The sequence below is a fragment of the Mesoplodon densirostris genome, chromosome 11 (genome assembly GCF_025265405.1).
Source record: "Mesoplodon densirostris isolate mMesDen1 chromosome 11, mMesDen1 primary haplotype, whole genome shotgun sequence".
NCBI classification, from domain to species: domain Eukaryota; kingdom Metazoa; phylum Chordata; class Mammalia; order Artiodactyla; family Ziphiidae; genus Mesoplodon; species Mesoplodon densirostris.
In genome coordinates, this window is record NC_082671.1 from 23,915,166 (window position 1) to 23,939,494 (window position 24,329).

At 35.2% G+C, this 24,329-nt stretch overlaps 1 protein-coding gene across 6 annotated transcripts in view; it reads left to right on the forward strand.

The window, feature by feature from the left end:
• FGFR1OP2 (FGFR1 oncogene partner 2) overlaps nucleotides 1-23,867 on the forward strand; it is a 32,679-nt gene extending 8,812 nt beyond the window's left edge. For 2 of the 6 annotated variants that reach the window (XM_060113144.1, XM_060113146.1), the window contains 7 exons: nucleotides 450-554; nucleotides 4,656-4,792; nucleotides 7,185-7,302; nucleotides 14,943-15,085; nucleotides 17,467-17,580; nucleotides 20,046-20,159; nucleotides 21,860-23,867. In XM_060113144.1, the coding sequence (XP_059969127.1) occupies nucleotides 4,658-4,792; nucleotides 7,185-7,302; nucleotides 14,943-15,085; nucleotides 17,467-17,580; nucleotides 20,046-20,159; nucleotides 21,860-21,997 (762 nt within the window). In that variant the 5' untranslated portion in view covers nucleotides 450-554; nucleotides 4,656-4,657 and the 3' untranslated portion in view covers nucleotides 21,998-23,867. The other 4 variants (XM_060113147.1, XM_060113143.1, XM_060113148.1 and 1 more) reach the window with 4 other exon arrangements.
• The last annotated feature ends 462 nt before the right edge of the window (nucleotides 23,868-24,329 follow it).

The following is a 24,329-nucleotide window of genomic DNA, read 5'->3' on the forward strand; positions in this document are numbered from 1 at the left end:
ACAGCTACATAAATAGAAAATTTCATCACAAAAGTTATAGCTTTTGTTTTCAAATATCAAACATTTTAAAGCACTCAAAAAGAGAATAGTCTATTATTTTATCAAGATATTTATGATTTCTCTTGCTCTTCCTTTATTCCTGATACTCTTAAGTTTCCTTCTGCTGTCATTTTGCTTCCCTCTGAAGAATTTCCTTTAGAACAAATCTACTAGAAATGGATTCTCTTTTTCTTCATCTGAGAATGATTTTTATTTTACCTTCATATATGAAGGGTATTTTCACTGGATATAGAATTAGGGGTTGAGAGTTCCATTCTTTAGTGCTTTTAACTGGCCTTCCTGATTTCTGATGAACAATCTATAGTCATTCAAAATGTTGGTTCTCTGTAAGTAATATGTTATTTTTCTCTGGCTGCTTTCAGGATTTTTTCTTTGTCTTTCATTTTCAGAAATTTGATTATGATGTGTCTGAGCTTGGACCTCCTTGGATTTATCCTGTTTTGGGTTTGCTGAGGACTGAGAACGATACAAGCAGAAAGATTTCTGAGAAAGAGGCAAAGTGTTGCATAATTTAAATTCATGAATAACTGATCCAGTTAAATGTTTCTATTTTACCTGATTGACAAGTTAGAATATTCTTGGAAGGACACAAAATATAGTAGTATATTAACCATTGTGAGTATTATGGCTTTTCAGTAGGGGACTTTTAAAATCCATCCATAACATAAATAAATATACTATTATTAATACATTGCTCGTATATTTAGGAATGTTATGTAGTCCTAAACCATAGAGAGGGGCAACCCTATAAAATCCACTTGGAGATGTTCAAAACGTCCTTTAGGAATGGTTTTAGTCCTCGCTTCACCTTTACAGTTTTTCCGGATACATTTATTTACAAATAAGGTATGTACTGGGCCATATCCTCTGCCATCCAAGCAATTTTCCCATCAGTGTTTAATATTGTGGCTAATCTTTTTCTACTGGAATGAGTTAGTGTTCATTCGAGGTTTTGTCTGGTGCTATCAGGTAGCCATCCTGATTATGTCAGCTCTTATACTCATGGATTTTATAACCTGATCATCCCATGTTTCTTTCTGGAATTTGGCAGGCCAGATTTTGTGTGTCTGTGATGGAATCTTTGACTTCTCCATGGATTTCTTATGATTTTATTGTTTTACGTGAAACCTTTGCATAGGACTTTTAGTAAAAGTAATGTTTTTATAACTATGTACTTTAAAGTAGTTCAATAGTATCTGTAATATACGATACTAGCTTTAGAATCTTTTTTTTTTTACTGTGCATCTCTACCTTATTATTTTAGGTAGCATCAAGCCATCAAGTAGTTAATGTATTTGTTGTTTTTTAAAGGGTATCTGAGGAACTTCCTTGCGGCATTTAAAGAAGTGAATTATTCCAAAAACAATTCAGCTATTAGTGTATGTATTTACTCTTTCATTTTAACGAGTTGCTCTATCTTAGAAGGCCACAGTTAAGTCATTTGATCAGTTTGGCTTCTGGTAAGAAATTGAATTTTATCAGTATGACTGAAGTGCCTGTTATGTATCAAGCCTGATGCACATCACTTTCCATGTTTGATGTAAAACCCGTTAACAAACAGTAAAGTCGGGATTTGGTACTAGAGAGTTCAAAGGTTTTGCTTTGGGCTTGGACACTCCTTGAATCATGGGAACACAGTCACGAGATTTTCTTCCAGTAGGTATGATTGTTGAAGTAAGAGTTTTGTACCAGAAGATGGTAATATGAAGTGGAGAAAGTACATTTCATAATTATTCCACTAGTAGATGATTTAGGGTGCTTTCATTTAGCAGTTGGGATTTACTACATATGGGAACATTAGGTATAAAGACCTAGTATAAACTCTGAAGATGCTTTGACTAATTTACTTGAGGCCTGTGATTGCTCTGAGGCAAGGAGGGTGAGCCTTAGCTACTGAATCAAAGCATAGGATTTAATAGGCAGTGGGTCTTTGGTGCCATGTTGTCATGTTGATAACCCCAGAACACAGCTTAACTTTTTCATATTCCTTTTTTCTAAAAAAAATATATTTTATTTATTTTTTATTTATTTGGCTATGCGGGGTCTTTGTTGCGGCACACAGGGTCTTTGTTGCATCATGAGGGATCTTTAGTTGTGGCCTTGCAGGATCTAGTTCCCTGGCCAGGGATTGAACCTGGGCCCCCTGCATTGGGAGCACGGAGTCTTAACCACTGGACCACCAGGGAAGTCCCAACTTTTTCGTATTTCAAAAAGAAAGATTTATGATTATCTGGAAAGATGCCATCTAGATTCAGGGCTCTGTAGATTCCTTTGCCCAGAGAATTCTGGGAGCATGGCTTTTGGGGAGAGGGCAACTTATTGAATTACACACAATATAGGTATTCTCATGTCTAGATCACCTATCATCTGATCATACATAGGAACTTTAGTGCATTTTATTTGGAAACGCATCCTATCTATTGTTTGTAGATGTCATGTTGTTACAAAGCATAACGAGGTATTCTTCTCATAGTAGTCCCAACAGTATCATTTAACAGTATCCTAGGTTGGAACCTAGGACTGTCAGAGTTTCCTCATACTTGACTTGTTCTGTTAAATCAAGATAAACTTTACTTCTCTCAGATCTTTTATAACTTTCTCTAGACTTTCTTTTATTTTCTTTCACCATCTATTACAACCAGTTATTTTTACTGTAAGACAAATATTTTTTTCTCTTTTTAATTTTTTTTTCCACAAATAACTTTAAAATTTTACTCTGAAGAATCTGGTGTTCTATAGTAGTGGGATTGATGGGAGATATGGAGATATAGTAACTCCCACATAAATAGGAAAGCCATACTATTACCTATCTATAATTTTAGATTATTCCCCTTGGAAGTTTAGAGGAAGGGCAAGGCATTATTGGAGGCTAATGTCTCCCTTGGAGCATCTTAGATAGATTTTGAATGGCTGTCCTTTTGTGTTTTAGCCAGTAGGAGGCATTGGTTCCTTTAATTGCCCTTTTGCTTGTAGTATTTTGAAGTACGCTTATCTAAATCTCCTAGATATTAGAGGACAAATCTTTTGGTTGTTTTATCTAGAGAGACAGAAATCGTATTAGTTTCCAGCTTAATTCTTAAAGCTCTCTGGAAATGTCTAGTCATGAATATTTTCTAGATTGGCAGTTTTACATTTTAATTTATTTTGATTAAATCTTTTTATTCAGCTTTCAACCTATTTATAATAACAGCACAGTATACCCTTTGCTTCAGCTGTTGGGTACAACCAAGAATGCTGTTTGCACGTTTTTTCATCTTTATTTAGTTTACAATTTTGAATCTTTGCTATATAACCTTAAATGAAAGCCTGCTAAAATGGCCTGATGTGTTTTCTTTCCTTCTTTTAAAATGTTACACAGTTGGGTTATTTAAATCTCTTTTGTACTTACTGCATTTTTCTCTATCTGAGGGGCTAATAATTAACTGAACTATAGTCCAGTGCAGTAGGATCTAAATAAGTCCTACATTCTGTAGCAAATTTCTGTCTTCCTAAACTTGATGAAAATCCTTCATTATAGCCCTTAACTTGGTTCTATACCTGAGTTTTAATTTAATATCTATAGACCTGGCTTCTGGCCTAGTAATTTTACAGTGTAATTTTATTTTGGGGGAAAATCTTGAAGAAAGGGTAGCTTATATAGAAAGTAAGGTGACACTTAGTAGAAAGAGAAAAATTCAAGAATGATAAGTTTCAGAAGGTTAAAGTTTTTGAGAGACATTATTTTAAGATTAAAATTTTGTTTTGAGGTCTCAGCATACCAGTTGAAGAAACTACAATAACTATTGGCTGCTTCATGTTTTGCCTCCTAATTTTTTGAGCTCCTTTTATGCATATTAATTATTGATTTTAACACCTCAGAAGTTTCCCATAATGGCCAGTTTTGTTCTAAGTTAAAACTTTTTTGCCATTCACTAAGGAAAGTGCAAGAGTTAGGATTATAATGCAATTTTATATAAGAAACCAAAGTTCCTCCAGAAGGAGGTTGACACTTGAGCATAGCATGACACATAGAGGCCACTTTGGCTGGTCAGTAGTGTGCATTTGTGAATGGTGTCTCAGGTCACCTGACCAAGCAGAGGCTAGGAAGGGTCTATGGTCAGAGACCTGACAGTCATTGACTGCAGAATAAAGACTAATAAAGTGACCTTTTTCACAAATGACAAATGACTTGATAGGGTTTGCCCTTATGAAGAGCACAATTTCTATAAAACATAAAATGTATCCATTGGATGTGTACTTTTTTTCCCCACTGTAAATTCAGGGTGTTTTAAATACATTCTGATTATGTCTGCAAATCATACATGTATGATGGCACACACATATATGTGTGTGTGTATATATATATATATGTAATTATATAATTATATATATTTATATGCATTGTATTTTTTGACTATTTTAAATTCACTTTTGAGTTTCTTCTACCTTAACAGAATCAAAACCACAGGTGTTCTTAGATGTTTTTTCTTCCGAGACAGTGAGCAATCCAGTAACAGATGTAGCTTAAGCATATCTGTGTTAACGTGAAACTAAGATGCTATGCCAGCTTTGTTTTGAATCTTGATTTTCATTTTTAATTATACATATTCCTTTAGAAATGAGTTGCACAATTGAGAAGGCACTTGCTGATGCTAAAGCCCTTGTTGAAAGACTGAGAGATCACGACGATGCAGCAGAATCTCTGATTGAGCAAGCCACAGCTCTCAACAAGCGAGTAGAAGCTATGAAGCAGGTCTGATGTTTTTCCTTGCTGATTCCATTTTAAAAAAGCAGTCATTGACATTTATGTGTTGCTTGAATTGTAAACTTCTGCTTAATTAGTATTTTATTATTCTTTAATATTCTCTAAAATTTAAAAGTAGCTTGACTTGTGTGTTTCAGTTTACTTTAGATTGAAATGTAATTTTGTCAAGTTCAACTGGCATGTCTATATGTATATATTCAGTATATATTCTAAAACATATAGACTTGATCACTTTTCTGACAGTGATGCACATTTGAGTTTGGAAAATGTATGAATTTTTTAGGTCTAGATACATTTGACAAAGACCAGATAATATCTTTTACTATATAATTGACACACATTTTCCTCTGCCTCCTACTTTTATAATGTAGAAATATTTTTTTTTATAAGAGTATTTAGGGGACACTATTTAACAATAAAATCGTTTTTGAAAATGATGCAAAGCAATAACTGGTTTCCACCTTTTGTAGTTACTGCATTTGTACTTGCTACCTTATTGTTCATTTAATGCTGCCAGTTAAAGAAGGAATAAAAAGGGCTTCACTTCTTGTTATCCTTACTGTTGTATATAAGAACTTTACAGTGAGCTACTATTTTAGGCCCTCTTTTGATAAAGAGTTTCAACTCTAAGAGAATTATAAAATCTCTGATATTATGATGGAAATCACGGGAGGAAAATATATATTCATAGCTTACTCTCTAGAAATGCATCATCCCTTTTGTAAAGGAAGCAACCCAGGGTTACTGCTTTTAACAAAGCTGCTGAAAATAGTGAAGGAAGTTTACTTATTTTGTTTTACAACTCTGTTGCCCTAAACACATTACATACATCCCTGTCTACCTTGATTCATGCATTCCAGTGAACATATATATCTGGTATTGAGTTGTAAAAAAGGGGGGTTGACAACCAGAGTTAAGAACCATACCATATAGTTTACCCTTTTGAAGAGTGCAGTTCATTGGATTTTAGTATATTCACATGCTGTGCAACCATAATTACTATCTAGTTTGAGAACGCTTCATTACCCCAAAAGCCCATATCCATTAGTAGCTACTCCCTAGGTCTCCCTTTCCCTGGCCCCTGGAAACCACAGATCTGTCTATCTCTATGGATTTGCCTATTTTAGACATTTCATATGAATGGAATCATACAATATGTGGCTTTTTGTGACTTTTTTTAACGTAATGTTTTCAGGTTTCATCCATGTTGTAGCATGTATCAGTACTTGATTCCTTTTTATTGCTAAATAATATTCATTATAAGGATACAGCACATTGTGTTTATCTGTTCATTGGTTGATGGACATTTGAATTGTTTCTATTTTTTGGCTAATATGTATAATACTGCTATGAATACTTGTGTGTAAGTTTCTATGTGGATATATGTTTTCAATTTTCTTGGGTATATACCTAGTTCAATTAGAATGGATGGGTCTTATAACTCTATGTTTAACTTTTAGAGCATCTGCCTGACTGTTTTCCAAAGCAGGCACATCATTTTACATTCCCATGAACAGTATATGAGAGCGATTTCTCCACATCCTCACCAACACTTGTTATTACTTGCTTTTTGATTAAGCTCATTCTAGTCTTTGTGAAGTGGTATCTCCTTGTTACACTGAATTGTATTTCCTGAATGACTGATGATGTTAAGCATCTTTCATGTGTTTATTGGCCATTTGTGTATTTTCTTTAGAGAAATGTCTCTTCAAATCCTTTACCCATTTTTTCCAGCTTTACTGAGACATACAACATTGTGTAACTTTAAGGTGTACAATATATATTGATATATGTATATTTTGTGAAAAGATTACCTACCACAATGAGGTTAGTTAATACCTCCATCACCTCACATAATTACTGTTCGTGTGTGTGTGTGTGTGTGTGTGTGCGCGCGCGTATACATTTCAGATGTATTCTCTTGGCACCATCCAAGTATATAATACAATATTGTTAACTCTAGACACCATGATGTACATTACATCCTCAGAACTTACTTGTTTGCCCATTTTTTTTTTTTTTTTTTTTTTTTCTTTTTGCGGTATGTGGGCCTCTCACTGTTGTGGCCTCTCCCGTTGCGGAGCACAGGCTCCGGATGCGCAGGCCCAGCGGCCATGGCTCACGGGCCCAGCCGCTCCGCGGCATATGGGATCCTCCCAGACCGGGGCACGAACCCGTATCCCCTGCATCGGCAGGCGGACTCTTAACCACTGCGCCACCAGGGAGGCCCTGCCCATTTTTAAATTGAGTTATTTTTCCTTTTATTGTTGAGTTGTAAGGGTTCTTTATCAAATATACATATATATGTGTGTGTGTGTGTATATCAGATACATATTTTCAAATATTTTCTCTTACATTTTAATAAAAATCTTTTCATTAGTATCAAGAAGAAATTCAAGAACTTAATGAAGTTGCAAGACATCGGCCACGGTCCACATTAGTTATGGGAATCCAGCAAGAAAACAGACAAATCAGAGAATTGCAGCAAGAGAACAAAGGCAAGCTATATTATCACTTTGTATAGCAAATCAAAAGAGAACTTTAATCTGCAATTGTACTATCAACTTGGGACCAATTACTATTTTTTAAAATGGGAAAATAGGGAATTCCCTGGTGGTCCAGCAGTTATGACTCCGCACTTTCACTGCCATGGGCCCAGGTTCAGTACTTGCTTGGGGAACTAAGATTCCACAAGCTGTGTGGCGTGGTCAATAAATAAATAAATAAATAAATAAAATGGGAAAATAGCCAGTTAAAGTTACTTTTTGACATTTCTAGTCCATTATGCCTAAATCGTAGTTATTGCTCTTTTTTTTAAAACATCTTCATTGGAGTATAATTGCTTTGCAGTGTTGTGTTAGTTTCCGCTGTATAACAAAGTGAATCAGCTATACGTATACATATAACCCAATATCCCGTCTCTCTTGCATCTCACTCTCACCCTCCCTATCCCACCCTTCTAGGTGGTCACAAAGCACCGAGCTGATCTCCCTGTGCTATGCAGCTGCTTCCTACTAGCTATCTATTTTACATTTGGTAGTGTATATATGTCATTGCCACTCTCACTTCATCCCAGCTTACTCTTCTCCCTCCCCACGTCCTCAAGTCCATCCTCTTCATCTGCGTCTTTATTTCTGCCCCTAGGTTCGTCGGAACCATTGTTTATTTATTTATTTTTTTTTAGATTCCATACATATCTGTTAGCATACGGTATTTGTTTTTTTCTTTCTGACTTACTTCACTCTGTATGACAGACTCTAGGTCCATCCACCTCACTACAAATAGCTCAGTTTCGTTTCTTTTTATGGCTGAGTAATATTACATTGTATATACGTGCCACATCTTCTTTATCCATTCCTCTGTTGATGGACATCTAGGCTGCTTCCATTGCCTGGCTATTGTAAACAGTGCTACAGTGAACACTGGGGTGCATGTGTCTTTTTGAATTATGGTTTTCTCTGGATATATGCCTAGTAGTGGGATTGCTGGGTCATATGGTAGTTCTATTTTTAGTTTTTTAAGGAATCTCCATACTGTTCTCCATAGTGGCTGTATCAGTTTACATTCCCACCAACAGTGCAAGAGGGTTCCCTTTTCTCCAAACCCTCTCCAGCATTTATTGTTTGTAGATGTTTTGATGATGACCATTCTGACTGGTGTGAGATGATAGCATCCTTTCATGTGCTTGTTGACAATCTGTACGTCTTCTTTGGAGAAATGTCTGTTTAGGTCTTCTGCCCATTTTTGGATTGGGTTGTTTGTTTTTTTAATATTGAGCTGTGTGAACTGCTTGTACATTTTGGAGATTAATCCTTTGTCAGTTGCATCATGTGCAAATATTTTCTCCCATTCTGAGGGTTGTCGTTTCATCTTGTTTATGATTTCCTTTGCTGTGCAAAAGCTTTGAAGTTTCATTAGGTCCCATTTGTTTATTTTTGTTTTTATTTCCATTTCTCTAGGAGGTGGGTCAAAAAGGATCTTGCTGTGCTTTATGTCATAGAGTGTTCTGCCTTTGTTTTCCTCTAAGAGTTTGATAGTTTCTGGCCTTACATTTAGGTCTTTAATCCATTTTGAGTTTATTTTTGTATGTGGTGTTAGGGAGTGTTCTAATTTCATTCTTTTACATGTAGCTGTCCCGTTTTCCCAGCACCACTTATTGAAGAGACTGTCTTTTCTCCATTGTATATTCTTGACTCCTTTATCAAAGATAAGGTGACCATATGTGCGTGGGTTTACCTCTTGGCTTTCTATCCTGTTCCATTGATCTGTATTTCTGTTTTTGTGCCAGTACCATACTGTCTTCATTACTGTAGCTTTGTAGTATAGTCTGAAGTCTGGGAGCCTGATTCCTCCAGCTCTGTTTTTCTTTCTCAAGATTGCTTTGGCTATTTGGGGTCTTTTGGGTTTCCATACAAATTGTGAAAGCTTTTGTTCTAGTTCTGTGAAAAATGCCTTTGGTAGTTTGGTAGGGATTGCTTTGAATCTGTAGATAGCTTTGGGTAGTATGGTCATTTTCACAATGTTGATTCTTCCAATCCATGGTATATCTTTCCATCTGTTTGTATCGTCTTTAATTTCTTTCATCAGTGTCTTATAGTTTCTGCATACAGGTCTTTTGTCTCCTTAGGTAGGTTTAGTCCTAGGTATTTTATTCTTTTTGTTGCAGTGGTGAATGGGAGTGTTTCCTTAATTTCTGTTTCAGATTTTTCATCATTAGTGTATAGGAATATAAGAGATTTCTGTGCATTAATTTTGTATCCTGCTACTTTATCACATTCATTGATTAGCTCTAGTAGTTTTCTGGTAGCATCTTTAGGATTCTCTATGTATAGTATCATGTCATATGCAAACAGTGACAGTTTTACTTCTTTTCCCATTTGTATTCCTTTTTTTTGTCTGATTGCTGTGGCTAAAACTTGCAAAACTATGTTGAATAAGAGTGGTGAGAGTCGGCAACCTTGTCTTGTTCCTGATCTTAGTGGAAATGGTTTCAGTTTTCACCACTGAGAATGATCTTGGCTGTGGGTTTGTCATATATAGCCTTCATTATGTTGAGGTAGGTTCCCTCTATGCCTACTTTCTGCAGGGTGTTTATCATAAATGGGTGTTGAATTTTGTCAAAAGCTTTTTCTGCATCTATTAAGATGATCGTATGGTTTTTCTCCTTCAATTTGTTAATATGGTGTATCACATTGATTTGAGTATATTGAAGAATCCTTACATTCCTGGGATAAACCCCCCTTGATCATGGTGTATGATCCTTTTAATGTGCTGTTGGATTCTGTTTGCTAGTATTTGTTGAGGATTTTTGCATCTATGTTCATCAGTGATATTGGCCTATAGTTTTCTTTTTTTGTGACATCCTTGTCTGGTTTTGGTATTAGGGTGATGATGGCCTCGTAGAATGAGTTTAGGAGCGTTCCTCCCTCTGCTATATTTGGAAGATTTTGGGAAGGATAGGTGTTAGCTCTTCTCTAAATGTTGGATAGAATTCGCCTGTGAAGCCATCTGGTCCTGAGCTTTTGTTTGTTGGAAGATTTTTAATCAGAGTTTCAATTTCAGTGCTTGTGATCAGTCTGTTTATATTTTCTGTTTCTTCCTGGTTCAGTCTCAGAAGGTTGTGCTTTTTTAAGAATTTGTCCATTTCTTCCAGGTTGTCCATTTTATTGGCATAGAGTTGCTTGTAGTAATCTCTCATGATCCTTTGTATTTCTGCAGTGTCAGTTGTTACTTCTCTGTTTTCATTTCTAATTTTGTTGATTTGAGTCTTCTCCCTTTTTTTCTTGATGAGTCTGGCTAATGGTTTATCAATTTTATTTATCTTCTTTACGAACCAGCTTTTAGTTGTATTGATCTTGCTATTGTTTCCTTCATTTCGTTTTCATTTATTTCTGATATGATCCGTATGATTTATTTCCTTCTGCTAACTTTGGGGGGTTTTTTGTTCTTCTTTCTCTAATTGCTTTTGTTGTAAGCTTAGGTTGTTTATTTGAGATTTTTCTTGTTTCTTGAGGTAGGATTGTATTGCTCTAAACTTCCCTCTTAGAACTGGTTTTGCTGCATTCCATAGGTTTTTGGTCATCATATTTTCATTGTCATTTGTTTCTAGGTAATTTTTAATTTTCTCTTTGATTTCTTTAGGGATCTCTTGGTTATTTATAGCATATTGTTTTGCCCATGTGTTTGTATTTTTTACAGTTTTTTTCCTGTAATCAATATGTAGTCTCATAGTGTTATGGTCCAAAAAGATACTTGATATGACTTCAATTTTCTTAAATTTACCAAGGCTTCATTTGGGACCCTAGATATGGCCTGTACTGGAGAATGTTCCATGGACACTTGAGAAGAACATGTATTCTGTTGATTTTGGATGGAATGTCCTATAAATATCAATTAAGTCCATCTTGTTTAAGGTGTCATTTAAAGCTTGTGTTTCCTTATTTTCATTTTGGATGATCTGTCCATTGGTGAAAGTGGGGTGTTAAAGTCCCCTACTATTATTGTATTACTGTCGATTTCCCCTTTTATGGCTATTAGCATTTGCCTGATGTATTGAGGTGCTCCTATGTTGTGCATAAATATTTACAGTTGTTACATCTTCTTCTTGGATTGGTCCCTTGATCATTATGTGGTGTCCTTCTTTGGCTCTTGTAATCATCTTTATTTTAAAGTCTATTTTGTCTGATATGAGAATTGCTACTCCAACTTTCTTTTGGTTTCTATTTGCATGGACTATCTTTTTCCATCCCCTCACTTTCAGTCTGTATGTCTCCCTAGGTCTGAAGTGGGTCTCTTGTAGACAGCATATATATGGGTCTTGTTTTTGTATACATTCAGCCAGTGTATATCTTTTGGTTGGAGCACTTAATTCATTTACATTTAAGGTAATTATCAATATGTATGTTCCTATTCCCATATTCTTTTTTTTTTTTTTTTTTTTTTTTTTTTTTTTGCGGTACACGGGCCTCTCACTGTTGTGGCCTCTCCGGAGCACAGGTTCCAGACGTGCAGGCTCAGCGGCCATGGCTCATGGGCCCAGCCGCTCCGTGGCATGTGGGATCTTCCCAGACCGGGGCCTGAACCCGTGTCCCCTGCATCGGCAGGCGGACTCCCAACCACTGTGCCACCAGGGAAGCCCAATTCCCATATTCTTAATTGTTTGGGGTTTGTTATTGGAGGTCTTTTCCTTCTCTTGTGTTTCCTGCCTAGAAAAGTTCCTTTAGCATTTGTTGTAAAGCTGGTTTGGTAGTGCTGAATTCTCTTAGCTTTTGCTTGTCTGTAAAGGTTTTAAGTTCTCCGTCGAATCTGAATGAGATCCTTGCTGGGTAGAGTAATCTTGGTTGTAGGTTTTTCCCTTTCATCAGTTTAAATATGTCCTGCCACTCCCTTCTGGCTTGCAGGGTTTCTGCTGAAGGATCAGCTGTTAACCTTATGCGGATTCCCTTGTATGTTATTTGTTGCTTTTCCCTTGCTGCTTTTAATATTTTTTCTTTGTATTTAATTTTTGATAGTTTGATTAATATGTGTCTTGGCATGTTTCTTCTTGGATTTATCCTGTATGGGACTCTGCACTTCCAGGTCTTGATTGACTATTTCATTTCCTATGTTAGGAAAGTTTTCAGCTATAATCTCTTCAAATCTTTTCTCAGACCCTTTCTTTTTCTTCTGGGACCCCTATAATTTGAATGTTGGTGTGTTTAATGTTGCCCTAGAGGTCTCTGAGACTGTCCTCCATTCTTTTCATTCTTTTTTCTTTATTCTGCTCTGTGGTAGTCATTTCCACTATTTTATTTTCCAGGTCACTTACCCGTTCTTCTGCCTCAGTTATTCTGCTATTGATCCCTTCTAGAGAATTTTTAATTTCATTTATGGTGTTGTTCATCATTGTTTGTTTGCTCTTTAGTTCTTCTAGTCCTTGTTAAATGTTTCTTGTATTTTCTCCATTCTGTTTCCAAGATTTTGGATCATCTTTACTGTCATTACTCTGAATTCTTTTCCAGGTAGACTGCCTATTTCCTCTTCATTTGTTTGGTCTGGTGGGTTTTTACCTTGCTCCTTCATCTGCTGCATATTTCTCTGTCTTCTCATTTTGCTTTACTTACTGTGTTTGGGGTCTCCTTTTTGCAGGCTGCAGGTTCATAGTTCCCGTTGTTTCTGGTGTCTGCCCCCTGTGGGTGAGGTTGGTTCAGTGGGTTGTGTAGGCTTCCTGGTGGAGGGGACTAGTGCCTGTGTTCTGATGGGTGGGGCTGGATCTTATCTTTCTGGTGGGCAGGGCCGCATCCAGTGGTGTGTTTTGGGATGTCTGTGAACTTAGTATGATTTTAGGCAGACTCTCTGCTAGTGGTGGGGTTGTGTTCCTGTGTTGGTAGTTGTTTGGCATGGGGCGTGCAGCACTGGAGCTTGCTGGCTGTTGGGTGGAGCTGGGTCTTAGCGTTGAGATTGGAGATCTCTGGGATTGCTCTCGCCAATTGATATTACATGCGGCTGGGAGGTCTCTGGTGGTCCAATGTCCTGATCTCAGCTCTCCCAGCTGACACCAGGCCCGAGCACCAAGACCCTGTCAACCACACGGCTGCTGTATTATTTAGGGTTCCACTAGGAAACAGCATGCTTAGCTGGGACTTTGAGGAAAAGGCAGTGAAGGCACTATTTCAGGAGTGTGGAAGGAAACAGCAAGGAATGTTGAGGCACCCAGGGATTAGCGGCCATACCTACACATTTCCTGACTCACTCCATCTTCAGTTTTTCTCCATTCTTGCTGCTATCACACATCTATTTTTTGTTTCTGCTGGGTCACTCGTCACTCTTTTTACAGTTGAATTTTATTAAATTGGAGAAATATTTTATCCTTTGCAGAGTCTCAGTTTCTCCATCCAGATAATGGAGTGGATAATATCCTCTTCTCAGATTTGGATGAGGATTAAGATAGCATATTTTTAATGGCCCTGACACTCTACATCTCCTCCCTTGTGTCAGCCAGTACTCTCAGTACTGAGTAATAAAACTTTTTTAGCTTAGCTATGAAAGGCAATTTCATTTGTGCTATGTAACTCAAGGGTGGAAGGCAGAGGTGCACGGTGCTAGCCGGAAGCCAGGCAGAAGCCTGAAGTCAGTTGGAACCCATGCAGCACCAGAACCATAGACAGCTGAGGGCAAAAGGCTCTGATGTGGTGATTAAGAGGCGTGTGATCAAGGTAGCTCCCCAGATAGAGAGGATATTTATTGCTCTTTATCCTGTCCTACATATGAATGTCTACGTTACTTGGATCTAGGCTCTCACCCTCAGTATCCAGTTTGCACCATTGTCATTACCTATGAAATAACTCATTCTCGGCAGTCCCACCACTTTGGCCTACAGCTTAGGTGTTCATCATAGTCTCTTGCCTGAACTGTCCTCATTGGTCTCCCTGATTTCAGTGTCTTTTCCCTCCAATCCTTCTTCAACACAGGCATCAGATTGATTTTTCAAAAATATATCGGATCATGTTATTCTTTTGCTTAAGAACCTTCATTGTGTACTATCTCCTTATCCAGAGGCCTTCAAAGTCGACTCCAAGCCTTCTTTTTTGTATTCTTCCCATACTTCTCTTCTCCTGAAACCTTTGCTCTTGTCACCCTGAACGATTTCCCGGACACACCATCCAGTTTCATGCCTCCCTGCTTAGAATGCCCTGTCATTTATTTTTCATTTCAAGGAATGCAAGTTGATCTCAATACTATACTTCTGTGAAGCTTTCACCAATTTTTCCTCATGGACTTTCTGTATGTATTTGGATAGCGCTCCACTCTGCACTTACCACGTTGTATTTTCATTATTTATATTTTGTTTTCTCCACTGGACTCTGAGCTTTATGGCCTTTTGGTCTTCCTAATATAGAGCATGATCTGATACTTAATTCCTGTTCAGTAAATATTTGTTAAAATGATTTCTCAAAAAATGAGTTTAAAATGGTCATTTTGAGAATAAAGGACTCCATTTGGTATCCTTTATTTCCCTGTGGCTAGATACTTGTACCTCATGTTTTCTTTTTAAAATACCCCCTTTATAAATTGCTTTTTTGATAAGTGTAATGTGGAAGAGAATACTTTGTACATCCTGAACTCAAGTTTGAATAAAATATACTGTTGTTTTTGATAGAATTACGTACATCCCTGGAAGAACATCAGTCTGCCTTGGAACTTATAATGAGCAAGTATCGGGAGCAAATGTTTAGATTGCTAATGGCTAGCAAAAAAGATGATCCAGGGATAATAATGAAGTTAAAAGAGCAGCACACCAAGGTAATCCTTTCTGTAAATATAATTTGAAATAGAAAAGAAGAACAGTTGGTTAACATGTGTTCAGATTTTTAAAAAATCATAGGAATCTTACTTACATGATACTGAATACTTCTCTTTTTGACATTTTCTTCTCCTTATTTTTTTCATGTTATGTGTCATTTTGTTTGATTTACTCTTCTAACTCCCATTCTTCCCTAGTAGCTTTAATATATATTAAAAAATAAACTTTATTTGGGAAATAAAGGTAAGTCTGTTCAGATCAAATTATTTTTATAAGGTTATCTGCTTGTAAGAAATACTTCTTTTAATTTGTGTATTGATATCTCTTGCAAAAATGAAAATTAAATGCTTAACACTTAAAAAAAATCTGAAAACAGCTAAAGGTAGATTTGTTTTTCTTAAGACTATTTTCTGAATGAGGTTGATTCATCCAGACTATAGATACTCCTGATTATTAATGGAAGTGCCATGGTGGGGGGGAGAGGAAATATATATATCAAATATATGTATATATAAAATATATTGCCTCCCCACCCCCTCCTCCATCACATATCACTTAATATCATTTCTAGAGACAGAGCTGAACTAATAGAAATTAGTGTTTTTCCTGCTGTTCATCATACTCATTCTGATCCCTGTGTTTGCTAGCAACTGTTTTGAAAACAGGTAGAATAGTCCTTTTCCATTTATGTTTTATTTTAAACTGATTTTTAACTGCTGGTGTGAAATAAAAATATTAGAATAGATTGTGACTACTAGGCCATTACCTGTATTGGATAATGGTGAACTAACTATTAGTTATAACTAATATTATTTAAGAAATATTCATATAACATTTTTATCTTTCTCGATTATTGAAACACTTTTTAGATTCCTTAAAATGTTATATTTCTTCCATCTTGGTGCTTGTAGGTATTTTTAAATTATTAATTCTATTAAAATTAAATACCTAGTGAATTGCTTTAATATGTAGATTCAACTCTACATATTAAGGAAGTCAGTAATAGACAGCTCTTGTGTCAAATAGTAAAATAGTAAAAATAAATGTGGCTTTAATATTATCTAATTATGCTATTCATCTCCTATCCAAAAGGAAACCTTGGATAGTTAAATGGCAATCTCTTGACTATAAACTGTATCTATTGTTAATGAGATCATTATAAAAAATTTAATTTTAAATATATAATTTAAGAGGTTTTTTTAAGGTACAAATATGAACTGACTTAAAATTATTGGTAAAATAAGTATAATCTTGAGACATTCCAAAAGGCCCTTATGTTTAACAACTTAAATTTTTTAAGATCTAAAGAGAATGCTCTGGCAAACTAGTGCTTAAGAATAAGATACTGAAGCTAGCTAGTCTCTTGGGGTAGCAGCTATGTCAGAAGCAAATGTTTTCTAAAACACATTAGATTTTACCACTCATCACAGCTGTTTTATTAATTAGCAAAGTTAAACATTTCTTAAGATGGCTGTAAATCATCTTTTTTCAATTATGTCAATTGAATTCTTCATCTAAGTGCTGATTCTTGCCTTCCATGAAATGACAGTTCAGTTACTTGTTATTAATTCTAACTAATACATATTAATGTTTGTGATTTTGATTTTTCCCAAAAAGGAGACACTGATTCAAACAGATATTTATTAACAAAAAGGAGACACTTTGATTCAAACAGGTATTTATTAACACTTGCACTGGCTTAGTTATTATTAATAATAAGATAAATGAATAAGTTAATTACTGTACCATAGAAGCTTTCAGTGTATTGGGAGATGCAGACACAAACATGATTATCTAATATAAGGTAGGATGTGATGAATCCTAAAATAGAGATCTGAATTATTACTGGAATACTAGAGGAAGCAAGATTAGTTCTCATGAGGAGAATCTGGGAAAGTGGCAAGGAAAGGTAGCAAATCCATCTAAATCTAGCCTTGAATTAATTATTGGGGTCAACAAGCAGAAGTGGGTGAGCAGAGAAACTTGTATGATAAATATGAGCTTCCAAGGTATGTTTAGGTACTAGTGCTCTGATATGCCTAAACACAAAAATAATTTTATAACACATTTAGGGGTAATAAACAAAGTTACACGTAACAGCATTTTGGAGTAAGAGACCCTTTTGAGACTACTGTAACATAGAACTTTGTCCTCACCTAGAAGTTTTTGAGCACACATTTAAAAACCAATAAAAAGTTTGAGGAGAACTCATTTTCATTCAAATACTCATTTTTACATTATTTTTGAACTGCTACCTTTTTGGAAATCTTAAAAAAACAAACATTTCAAACAGTTGGCTAACACGCATGAACTAACACTCATTCAGTTTTTAAATTACGGATAATATCCGTATTAACATTATAATGACTCTGTACTACAGATTGACATGGTGCATCGTAACAACTCCGAAGGATTCTTCCTTGATGCATCTCGACACATCCTTGAAGCACCTCAACATGGACTGCAGAGGAGGCACTTGGAAGCAAATCAGAATGTACACTAAATAAAACAGTCAGCTTTTGGGGTGTGGATGGAAGGGGGGTCCATTTAAAAAGTTCTTTTACATTGAATTCTCCTCCCAAATTAAATCAGCAAATAAATGAAACTGCTTTTAAAAACGCTGTGCTTTTCATAGCCTTGCAAAAATACTCAGTATAGAAACTTTAAGTCTGTCATCAATTCTCTGTGTATTGTATGATACATAGCCTGTTAGATAATTGCAGGCTTTAAAGGTTCTTTGGGCCAGCCTTTCATGTTATTGTTCTTGTTAGCTATAGATGCAAAATTTTAGTAGGCTTCAAACGGTCATCCTCTTGCTGGACATCAAAGATGTTTTCCTGGTAATAATTTTAATCTGATTTTCTAAAAATTTTGTTCAATCAAACTGTTAAATGAACTGTTTTAATTCAGATTTTTGATAGTTATAGTCCTTTAGTTTGAGTTCACAATAAAATAAAATTGCCTTTGTTAAGGTGTTATTAAGTATAGTAGTACCCTCTCCATTGTGTCTATTGTGTTTTAACTGCCTTTTTTTCTTGAAAGGCATTTCAAGACAGTGCAAGGTTTATGTTGCTAGCACTTCTTGCCTTTAAGAGTTTTGAAAGCACAGGTCTTGCCTTCTTGTGCCTATTAAGAGACCCATGACACTTCCCTGAAGATTTTATTGTAATAAGTGAACCATCCAGGAACCAGACCTATAAAAATACACTTCTGTTTGAAGTATTGGGGTTTTTTTCTTACGATGATTTTATTAAAACAGACTGTCCTGAAAAATTTAGTAGTTTCTTGTTTTCTTTCGTTTTAAAGGCAAGTAATTATCTGCTTCCTTGTAGTCGTTTAACCTAGGTCAGTGCCATAAGACACCAAATCATAAGCTGAGAAAGCTGTTGGTATTCAAAATTTTTACTCATTACCCTTATTCAGTTTGCTGCTGCAGTTGCCTATACTTAACTTGCTTTTAAACATTAGGCTCCCTTTACAGTGGGAGGGATTGTAATCATTTTGTTTAAACTACTACAGAATACGACAGATGTTTGTCTTGATATCATTCTTGCTATCATAATCTAATCCAGAGCTGTCCAATAGAACTTTCTGCAGTGATGGAAATGTTCTTTATCTATGCTGTTCAATATGGAAGCCACCAGCCACATGTGGCTATTAAGTACTTGATGTGTGACTAGTGCGACTGAGGGGCTGAATTGTTAATTTCTTAAAATTGTATTTGACTTCAAGTAATTTAAATTTAAATAGTGCCATACTGGCCAGCATAATCTTTTATTTTGACTTCTTCCTGCGTACTCGCTTTTTATAGATTGTGTTAAAATAATATAAGGATCTGTATTTTTGTTGGTTAAGAAGATATTAAATATGTGGTTTGCTAAAGATATTCCTATTTGTTCTCTATTATATTCCTTCCATAGTTTACTAGTTTTGTAGGTTTTGGGGGGTCTTGTTCAAATCCTTTTTACAAACAGAGTATATACAACTATTTAAGAGACAATGTTTATTTGGGGAGCTATTAACTTTTATATTTAAGTTTTGTCCTTAGTATAACAAAATGGCCCTCAATTGCTAGTGAACAATGGTCTATAGAAGTTGTTCATTTAAAAAAGTATTATTCTCATGTTTTTGTTGATTATAAACCTTTTGTCTGTCTGTTTCATTGACTGTAAGCTCCTTGAAATCAGGGAACATTTCTTAACAGGCTTCATATTCCTGTCACCTAGCACAGTGCCTGGCTCATCATAGGCGTGCAAAAAAGAATAAGAGAATGAGATTGGAAGAAATTTATGCTGCTTGCTGTGCCAAACAAATGTGGATGTCTATTTTATACTAAAGTTATATTTTGAACAGTTTGCAAGGAAGGCCACTTAATATTCAATACTTAAAAGCAGAACTCTGTTCATTTTACTCAATACTTATTATCTATTATGTTCCTAACATTAAATAATAGGCAAATGTAAGCAATATACAGTTCCTGCTCTCAATGAGGATTATAATCTAGAAAAGGTTCTGGATTGAATTGAGATGAATTTTTAGGCATGGAAAATACAGAAAATATTTTTAAATCATGAAGACTTCAGTGAGGAAAAGAGATTGAATGCTTATCTTTTCCATTACTTTGGTCAATGGGGTATGTAGGTGCAGAAAAGAAAAAGTTTCTGATCATTTGTGGTGAGAGGAATGTGAAATGAGTCTTTTTCCTGTTTGTGGGTTTAGATACACTGTGCTGCTTATCCTTAATCCTAGTCCTAACAGAAATCTGACTTCAAAAGCACATTCATGGTCAGTCAACTTTCTTGTAAATATCTGTTTGATATGTTACATTTATGTTAAATGGCAGTGTAAAGATATTACATTCATATTAAGTGGCAATGCAGATTTTATAAAAAGGGGAGGATCCAAAAAAATTTTTTAAGTATTTCACTGATTCACAACTTCCATCTCTTTTTTTTTCAGGAATTACAAGCACATGTTGACCAGATAACTGAAATGGCAGCGGTAATGAGGAAAGCCATTGAAATTGACGAGCAACAGGGTTGCAGGGAACAGGAACGAATATTTCAACTTGAGGTAAGTTTTAAATTGCACATGTGGGTGAAAACTGTCCATACAAACATTTATCAGAAAATATATCCCACTTTAAAATATATCCTTTTGGGGACTTCCCTGGTGGTCCAGTGGTTAAGACTTCAGCTTCCATGCAGGGGGTGCGGGTTTGATCCCTGGTCAGGGAGCTAAGATCCCACATGCCTCGTGGCCAGAAGAACCAAAACATTAAAAAAACAGAAGCAATATTGTAACAAATTCAATAAAGACTTTAAAAATGGTCCCAAAAAAGCTTAAAAAATTATATATGTATATATATGTATATATATACACACACACTTTCTGGGATACTAGTAATGTTCTTTTTCCTAATCTGGATACTGGTTATATGGGTGTATAATGCAAGACCATTTATATAGTAATGCAAGAGTCTAGGATCAATAGTAAACTTATACCAGTAATTGAGAAAATTGATTTTTTTTTTGATCCTGTGTCTCTTCTGTTATTAGGTGAATATACTTCTTCAGCTTAGTAATTTTTTTAATATCTTTATTTTATTAGAGATCACAGTGATGCAGGGAGAAATGTTTTCAGTCCACAAATCATATTCTTTGGCCACTTGTATTTTTCTGGGGAATATAGAAGCTTTTATCGCATCTGTCCTTTATTTTGTGGTAGCAAAAGCACAAGTCATTGTTGAATAACTGAAATCAGTAGAGTAGACCTTTATACTTTTAAAACCTTTATTTTGAAATCATGGTGGAGAAATTGATTACAGAGGGCCAAAAATGATTTCTCTAAGTGTACAAAGTTCTCTCATTCTTTATAACAAAGGTAAGCAAACTTTTTCAGTAAAAGGCCAGATAGTAAATCTTTTAAGCTTTGCAAACAGGCCGTCTCTGTGGTAGCTACTCACCTCTGGCATTGTAATGAAAAAGCAGCTATACACACAAAAAATAAGATTGGACTCAACTGTGTTCCAATAAAGTTTAATTTATAATAACAGGCCTCACTCAAGCCAGGCCAAAGTTTGCTGATCTCTGCTTTATTTATACCATTGAAACTTAGAAAGTAAGACCAAAAGACAAAGCAGTAGAGAATAAATTATGAGAGTTATTTTTAAATGTCTAAAAATTTCTTGCAGTAACTAATCTAGAAGAAAAAGGCAAAGGCAAAGTTGTTTACCAGTGCTAGATTTGGTCACTTAACTTTCCTTCTTAAGAAATATCACAATCTATTCAGCCAGCCCTGCTGCTGTTAAATTCCAGTGAGGGAAGCAAACCAGGGCTTGCCCTGCATTCCATGCTATCATGGAAATAATAAAATTACTAAAGTACTGAGAGTTTTTAGCCCCAGGGTATTATTCAGACTTTCTGAGTTTACACAAACATAAATCTAGGTGTTATTTTCTTACTGTGATTTTCTATACTGTGATTATAAAATAAGGCTGTTTCTGAGTTTCTGTCTACAGTTACCGCTGCATAAATTAAAAAGGCTTTTCTGTGGTGGAAGACATTGAATACGTGATTCCTACCTCTTTAAAAAAGTGTTCTGTGGATTCAAGTTGTCAACTTCAGCTGCATATATCATTTAATACATTTCTGCCAATTACAGTACATGCTTTTTATCTATCATACCTTCATATGTTTGGCTTTTCTTAAGATACGTTTGTACTCTTGTAGCCACCTTGGTGACTGCTTCTTTGTTTTTGTGCTTTCTTATAGCAAGAAAATAAAGGCTTGAGAGAGATCCTTCAAATAACTCGAGAATCATTTTTGAATCTTAGAAAAGATGATGTGTCGGAAAGTACATCTTTGTCAGCATTAGTGACCAATAGTGACCTGAGTCTGAGGAAGAGCTGAAGAGCTTTTAAGTCTGTGAATGAATTAACAGAAAAATCCATCTCAAGCTGCCCTTTGTTTTACTTTTTTAATAATATGTACAGTGCACTGGCAATGACATTTTTAAAAGATAGCAACAAGAAAATGCATAGTTAATGGTCATAGACGTTATTCCAAACTATAATTGAAAAATAGAAACTAAGCCTTTGTTAATTGGTGAACAAGTTCAAGATTTTCACAGTGACTGCTGAATGTATCAAGAGCTTTCAGCAGTGCTGTTGGCTTTCTGGTTGACACTTGGATAAACATGAATATCCCCAACAAATATCTGGGAATTAATAGAAACATCCCAATTTTAAAAAAGAAATTTGGCCACAGTGTTGTGAATGGAAAATCGTCATACTAAAGCATATCCTCCCTGTATGGTGAAAGTTAACAAGTAGCTTATGTACCATGAGACTTCAGCTTTAATGATTGCCTACCTACCTTCTCCTTAATTTAAATTTTTGTCAAAGAAAGTTCAGTTTGAAAAACTTAGGAATGTTTTATATACACCATAAATAAAAGAGGTAATTTAATTTTCGCTAATTTATCCTAATTAATACTGAGCTAACAGTTGTCCATGATTTCCTTAAGTATATGAAATATTTCAGGAATGAAAGAGAAGGAGTACTACTTTCTAAGAAAGAAGAGCTTATAAGAGACATATTTAGTAGGTTAAACTACTTCTTTGAAAGAGTAAGTTTTGGTTCTAAATCAGTAATTAAGATGAGATTTTTTCTTCTCCGGTTGATCTTTAAGGATATTATGTAGTTCATTTAGCTAACAGTTGAAATGTTTGATATAGCAAGATCAGTATGGTAATTTCAAAGTAAATTGGGAATTCCTCTGCCTCAAAACCCTTTTTTTCCCCCTTAAGTAATTACGCTTAAGACATATAGAAAAAGTTAAAATTTAAAAAAAATTTTTTTCTAGATCTATTCTTAAGTTCCACCTGGTTCTCATAACCTACAAGATGTTTCTTGTAACCTTTCAGTCAAAGGGCTAGGGGGTGGTGAGGGGGAAATCTGGATTTATAAGTATTTGTTTTATTTTTTACAGAATACATATCCAGTATATAAATTTTTAAAAGCTGCTAGAAATAGAAACGTGCTTTAACATCAGTTGAAATCTAAATTTTTCATATTCTGTCATGATTATAGAAGAAAAGGTAAGAGTGTCAAATATGATTATTAAATATACTGTACTCATATTAAATATATATTAAAAACAGCACAATAGAAAATTCTACTTTGGAGTATATATGTTAAAGTAATATTTACATGGTAACTTTTATGTATAATTTCATATATTGGTAAAATTCAAAACTACTTTTCACTTCGGAATTTTTTATCTTAAGTTTGGGGTAAGTGGGGTTGATGGGACTGATTGAATAGAAAAGGGCTAATGGCCCAAACATTAAATAGATTTCTTTTCTCATTCAGAGGCCTTAATTGTTATTTGATAAACAAGTGACAGTTTTTATTTTTAAACTTTTCTGTTGGTTTTTGGGAAAGTATCCTTTAATTTGATGGCACATTCATTCATAAGAGTTTTTATCCCAAGTCAGAACTGAAATAAGCTACACAATTGAGAGTAAGTCTGAGGCAATTCATTGGGGCAGCTCTATTATAAAACATTACTTGATAAATAATTATTTTTGTAAACAAATAAGTTGAGTTAATTTATTCTTGGTCTTCTTACTTGGATATTATTTTAAGAACTTGGTGTTTAAAGACATTTATGTTATTATATAGCAACAGTGTTCTATCCCATACTTTTTTTTTTAAGCAGAACCTTAAAATTTGTGTCTGAGAATATGTACTACTAGGAACCTATTTTATCAATAAAGATGAGCGATTAAAATTGGTATGGTCTCCAAGTTTATTTTTTCTTACCAGAAACTTAGTACTTAGCAACAACTTCTATCTGTATTTCTTAGGAATTGGCCAGCAACTTATTGCTGACTCGGCAGACCTTTTGATCATCTGTGGTGGGTTTAATAAATGTCCCCCAGAAGTATGCCCAGGTCCTAACCTGTTGTACGTGTGGATGAGAGCATATTTGCAGATAGAGTCTTTGCAGATTTAAGGATCTCAGGATAAGATCATCCTGGATTTAGTATGGGCCCCAAATCCAATGACTGTTGTCCTTATAGGAAAGAGGGAGATTTGAAACACAAGGAGAAAGTCATGTGAAGACAGAGGCAGAGGGTTATGCAAATCAAGGAACGCTAAGGTTTATGAGGTGCCATCAGAAGCTAGGAGAGATGTATGGAATGACCTCGGCTCCCTCAGAGCCTCCAGAAGGGACC